Source organism: Chenopodium album, chromosome 2 (genome assembly GCF_948465745.1).
Source record: "Chenopodium album chromosome 2, dcCheAlbu1.1, whole genome shotgun sequence".
In the NCBI taxonomy this organism is placed as follows: domain Eukaryota; kingdom Viridiplantae; phylum Streptophyta; class Magnoliopsida; order Caryophyllales; family Amaranthaceae; genus Chenopodium; species Chenopodium album.
Window position 1 is genome coordinate 66,179,822 of NC_137835.1, and position 5,942 is coordinate 66,185,763.

The 5,942-nt window shown below is 39.9% G+C and overlaps 1 protein-coding gene across 1 annotated transcript; it reads right to left on the reverse strand.

Annotated features, from left to right (window-relative positions):
• Positions 1 to 1,605: 1,605 nt before the first annotated feature.
• LOC145574562 (uncharacterized) lies at positions 1,606 to 3,775 on the reverse strand. The gene is made up of 3 exons (XM_081632388.1): positions 2,816 to 3,775; positions 2,367 to 2,648; positions 1,606 to 1,953 (listed from the first exon to the last, which is right to left on the reverse strand). The coding sequence occupies exons 1-3, from the start codon at positions 3,773 to 3,775 to the stop codon at positions 1,606 to 1,608; spliced, it is 1,590 nt and encodes a 529-aa protein (XP_081488514.1).
• Between the last annotated feature and the right edge of the window lie 2,167 nt (positions 3,776 to 5,942).

A 5,942-nucleotide genomic window follows, 5' to 3' on the forward strand; every position in this document is an offset into this window, starting at 1 on the left:
GGAGGGTGCACTCCCTGCTGAAATGTTGTTGAAGCTGTCTGGAAAGTTCGACGTTGAAGCCGACTCAGACAGCGATTGGTTTCTCTTCCGGTTGATGATCTCCCGGGCATCAAGAGTTGATTTTTTACTTCTCACCGGCTGCTGAGTCCGGCGAGTGTTATTGATGTTCTTCCTAGGAAGGAGAATTTTTGACCAATCAATGGTCCCGGCTGCCTTCTCCTTTGGATGAGGAGTGGGCTGCCGGTCTCTGACTGACTTCCCCTTCTCTGGAGGAGTCTTCTTCGCTGACTGACCTTTACTTGGGCCAGCTCGGCTTTTGGTGATCAGCTCTTTAATTTAACCCTTGAAACTTGTCATGAATCTCATGAGTTCGTCTCGGGTGACAGGGGCTGATCCAGCGGCCGTTTGGGTTTCCCCTTCCGGCTGCCCAGTGGGCCGGCTTGGACCCGCCTGGGAGGCACCCCGCTCCAGAATATCTCTGGGTCGGATGCTCTTGGTTCTGAGCGAGCCATCCTCGGCTGTAAAGGTTTCGAGCTGAGGATCCTCATCCTCCTGGTCTGTAAAGACTTCTGGGTCTTCGCCCAGACGGTTAGGAGGTAGTACAGACTCTTGAACCATCTTCGAGGTACTCTCCCCACAGACGGCGCCAATTTTTTGGGTGTTTTTGTCCCTTGGGAGAGTTACGTCACGAAGTCTGATCCGGCTGAGCTGCACCTGCAAAATAACGGAGACTCCGGGTGGTTGGAGCTCCGCCTCCGACGGTCAAGTTAGTAACTTGAAACGGAATAAAGAGAACGGAAATTTAGGTGGGTATCTGCTCGGATTCCAAGCTCAGGTCTTTCTCTGATGTAAGAGAATAAAGGAGTAATAAATGATTGAATGTGTCCCCAAAATGGGGAAATATCTCCCTATTTATAGGGTCGTTGGAGAATGTGCCCCTACCTAGGTCACTTGACCTAGATTTTAGTGGGCTGCGCCGTTTTACGGTGCTTCTAGGGATTTGGGCCTTTGAAGGCCGCCATTTCAGAGGCATATCTGAGGGCGCCAAGTGTCAAGAGGATGTTAGGCCACGTGGGCCATCCTGAGCTTGACACGTGGCTTTCTCTCATTGGTCCACGTGCCTAGGGTATTTTTACCCTAAACACCCGTGACACGGTAACGCGGGAAATTTTCAGTAAAACGGGGAAGAAAACGCGTTAAGGGTTTACGCAGAAAAGACACGGAATTTCCCGTGTCACGGGAAATCCCACCGTCAGACGGGAATGATTCCCGTGACACATTTTAAGTGCCGATTGATAATTTCGGGCCTTTTCTGACTTATTATTATTTGGGCTAAAATAAGAAAATATTTAAATAAAATAAATAAAAGGTTTGGGCCAAAAATAAAAAATAAAACAATAAAATAAAAAAGGTTTGGGCTAATAAGTTTGGGCTGAAATTAAAACTATGCTTTTTCTAAACATCAAGACTAGTCCATGGACTGTTTAAAAATATGAATTTAATCAAATACGATTTTTTAAGCACTCTCGGGATTAAATACTGAACCCGACCAATAGTGGCGGTGAAAGGTTGTTCATCATCGGGTTTGGTTTTGGGGAGACATTTTTAGGTGTCTACACCATCCCTCTTTTTCTTCAAATTCACCATAATGGGGGCATGGTCAGAGCTAAAGATTGGGAAGTTACGAGCTTCATACTCCGGGAATAAAGCCTCCCATGCCTCATCCGCCAAAAACCGGTCAAGGCGCTCTCTAACAAAAGTTGACAGTGAGTTACCCCTCTCCCACATGAAGACACTACCTTTGTAACCCAAGTCATGAACTCGACAAGTATCAATAGCATCTTGAAACGCATCCATCAATCTCTCGCTTCTCGGGGCACCTCCTTCTTTCTCTGATAAACTTGTGATCTCATTGAAATCACCAAACATGATGCATGGTAAAGAGCTCTTAGCCTTTAAAGAGGTCATAAGAGACCAAGTGAGGTGCTTTTGAGCTTCATCAGCCCAACCATAAATGCCGATGGCGCGCCATATGGGAATATTAGACTCATTAAGAACACTTGCTTCCACATGGTGATTAGATTAAGAAACCACCTCCACATTACACTCTTTCCACCATAAACCCAATCCTCCCGATCTACCAACACTACTAATACATAACCCATCCGTAAAACAACACCTATTTTTTATTTTTTCTAAAACACTAGCATCCATCATTGACTCCATAACAAACACCAACTGTGGCCTTTCCCTCTAACATTTATCTTGGAGGGCACGAACTCGCCGCGGGTTGCCAAGCCCGTGGCAGTTCCAACTTATGATTTTCATTGTTTTTCGAGGGCTTGGATATCCCCAAGACCCTTTACTTGCTTGACATTGGATATGATAGTATCCTCCGTATCAATTTTCCCTCTCTTATCCCCACAGTCAACCCCCACACTAAAACCCATATCCCCAACATTCCTTTTTTTCCCCATACTTTCCCCACAAGAGACCTCAGTGGTATCCATCATTTCATACCCCATCTCCCCTTTCCTCTCAACCCTTTTCCATGTCTTTTTCACCACCCCCGACACCCCTTTGTTTGTAGCAGACCCTCCAATCTCCCTCACCCCAGAAAGATCCCCACCCAACACCACTCCCCTACTCTATATATTACTAGAACTCACACTCCCCTTCTCTCGCACTTCTTCACCCAAGCTTCCCCCCTCCCCCCTCACTCCACTTATGCCCCTTATCTCATCATTCAACTTATTAATCTGGGCATCCCTGTCAACCGAGACGGCACGCAACACTATCTTCTTGCTTAAATTACCTCCTCTTCCACTGCCAATAACTTGGCTTCCCTTACATTCGGACCAGAATGTGAGCAGCTCTCAGAAGACGAAAATTGTAGTTTTCTCGCAGCACTAGGTGGACCAAGTCTGATGGCACTTGGATTATTGTAGGAAATCCTATGAACATGTTTCTTATTCGATAGGTTCTCCACCCATTTCTTCTCATTTTCTCTTTCTACAACAGAAATTCGAGAGCGTTGATGTGGTGAGGCAACAATCGGGCCATATTGGAACACAAGAGAATTCTCACCATTCACCTCATATTGCTCTAAGCAGTCTTTGTCAATGTGCCCAAGCTTTCCACAAAAGTAACAGAAATCTCCAAGCCTTTCGTACTTGAAACCAATCCATTTTGATTCGGATTGGTTAATAGCAATTTTAATCCCTCTTTGTAATGGCTTAGTGATGTCCACCATAACCTTGATCCTCATAAACTCCTCCCACCCTATAGGATCTGAATCATCAAAGTCCAAAAAGCCCCCAATAGCATCCCTAACCATACGTGCGAAACCAGCATTTTGACGCCCAAACGGAAAATTCAATAGTCTAATCCAAAACGGCGAAGAGTCGAAGGTAGCATCAGATGACTGTTCATTCTCATCAATATTCTTCATAAGCAAAAGTTGTTGGTCAAAGGTCCATGGTCTACCATCAAGAACACGAAATTTGTCTTCCTCATTAAAGAATTGGAAGACAAATAAATTTATTTCCATAACTCGCACTGCTACATTATCATTCAGTCTCCATAAACCCTTAAGCACACGTTTCATATCCTCCACATTGTAGGGTTTATTAGTTAACAATTTCCTTACTAATGAGAGTTCAAGTCTAACCTTAGAGTTATCATTAATAATCTCCTCTGACCCATCCCCAATAACTAGGTTTTCATCATCAGTTAGTTTTAGTTTTTCCCAATCTTTCATCAAACTTTCATCCATCATACACAAAACTGAAAACAAGATTAAAGAAACAAGATTCTCACCGGCAAAGTGCAAGGATCGCACCCAGAGAGGTTGAGAAAATTAGCGAATGTCTCGCACGCACAAGCCCTAGCAGAGCACTCGACACACCCTACTCGAGGGACTCCAATCATACAAACGTCGTCAAAATTTTAATCCTGCAATTTTAATTTTAATGTATAATTTCTAAATCCCATTCATTTTCTAGCCCAACTTGAAATTTTAGATTAACTAGAGTGTGATTTTTTTTTTTTAATGTAACCATTTGTTAATTTTTTAAATTTGGGTTAGTAAATAATTATTCCTAGTAAAAAGAAAATGTCATTGGTAAACAAAATATACTTAATGTTGAGAGTAAAATTGAGAGTGAGAGATATGTCAAGTGGTTAGAGCTCTTATTTCGATTATAGGTGATCCTGGAATAGATTCTCATCACTCGCCCTTGTGGCTCTCTAAACACAAAAATGTTGAGAGTAAAACTAAAATGAAGTTCATGAGCACTTATCTAATACATTAATTTAAATGTGGAATATACCGGAGTATAGTGTAAAATATGCCTGTTAAGAGCGATCTTTCCCTTTTCAACAAGCTGGTGTGATCTCACGTTCGAAACGACGTGGAGCAAGTTTACGTAATGTGACCAAGGCAAACAACAAAAAATCTTTACTTCTATGCCTACTTCCTTTTACTGATTAATCTTTTTCCATCATTAAAAGTTTTGAAACTTTAAAAATAAACGGAGAAAAATAAAACATAAAATTGGTTATTTTTATTCATAGAATATAATTTTATCATAAAGATTTTTAGGGAAATATAAAGCATAGTGTTTTCGAGATAAATAAACTATGGAGTAGAATTTAACTGAATAAAATAAGTTTAGGAGAAAAAATCTTACATACCAAGAAATTAAATTATTCGCATTCGTGCAACTAACTTTAGTATTTATTAAAACGTTAAATTTAAAGGAAAAGTGTGATGGATTGATTTATTGAATTGTTTATACCGAGTAAAGTTGGTGGGATAATAATTTAATGACACAAATTAAATAAGTGGGGCATAGATGAAGTAGGAGTAATATACACTAAAAGGTACTAAACTATGCAAAATGTATCACTTAAGGTACTCAACTTCTAATTGTATCACTTAGAGTACTATGACCTTCACTGGAGGTAACTTTTCCGATTTCAACCTGTTATTCCAAGTTAATTCGAATTTTACTTTTTTTTAAAAAAAAAAAAAGTCAGCTACATGCATTGGGAGAACAAAAAGCCAAATCAAAATTTGGGGAAAAACCAAATCTCCTAAAATACTCAACAAAATTGGGGGAAAAACCCAAATCTCCCAAAAATTAGAACAAATAACAAAATTTCAGATCTGAACAAATCAAACCACCTCCCAATCCCAGAAAAAAATCAATCAAAAAACCCCAAAACAACACCTTCAATTTAGGCTTAACAAACGAAGAACCTCTAACTCGATAAGATCCCAGATTTGAAATTAATCAAGCAAAAATCAATAAGTCCTATGCCTCAAACTCTTCTCTTTTGCAATAATAGCAAGATCAGAACCTCCATCTTTTCTCTTCAATACATAATGAATCTCTCTGCTCCCTTTCTCTCTACACACATACACCTCTTCCCACCCCACATACACCACCTCCTTCGTCACCATCTTCACCATCGCCGACAATTTCTCCGTCTTTCACCAAAAAAGAAATTAAATTAAAATTAATTAATTGAAGAAGAAGAATCTAGTGGCTCTTCTTGCTTTATCATTTACTTTCATTTTTAATTTGCTTTTTATTTTTTTATTTTTTTAGTATGAAGAAAAAGGGGAAGAGTGGGAAGAGAGTAATGTGAGTTATATATGTAGGAGAGAGAGAGAGGAGGAGACACAAAGTTGCAACAACCATTTTTGGAACAAATTGAAAGTTCAGTACCTTCCAATTAATTATAATGTCAGAATTTAAATTTCTTAAATACCAAGAAATTAAAATTTAAAATCATTCATATTCGTGCAACTGACTTTAGTATTTATTACTTCCTTTGTTCTTTTTTACTTGACCCGCTTTGACTTTTATACTATTCATCACTCCTCCTTTGACCGTCTTTTGTGAATAATTTGTAAGGAAAAACATGTTCACGTT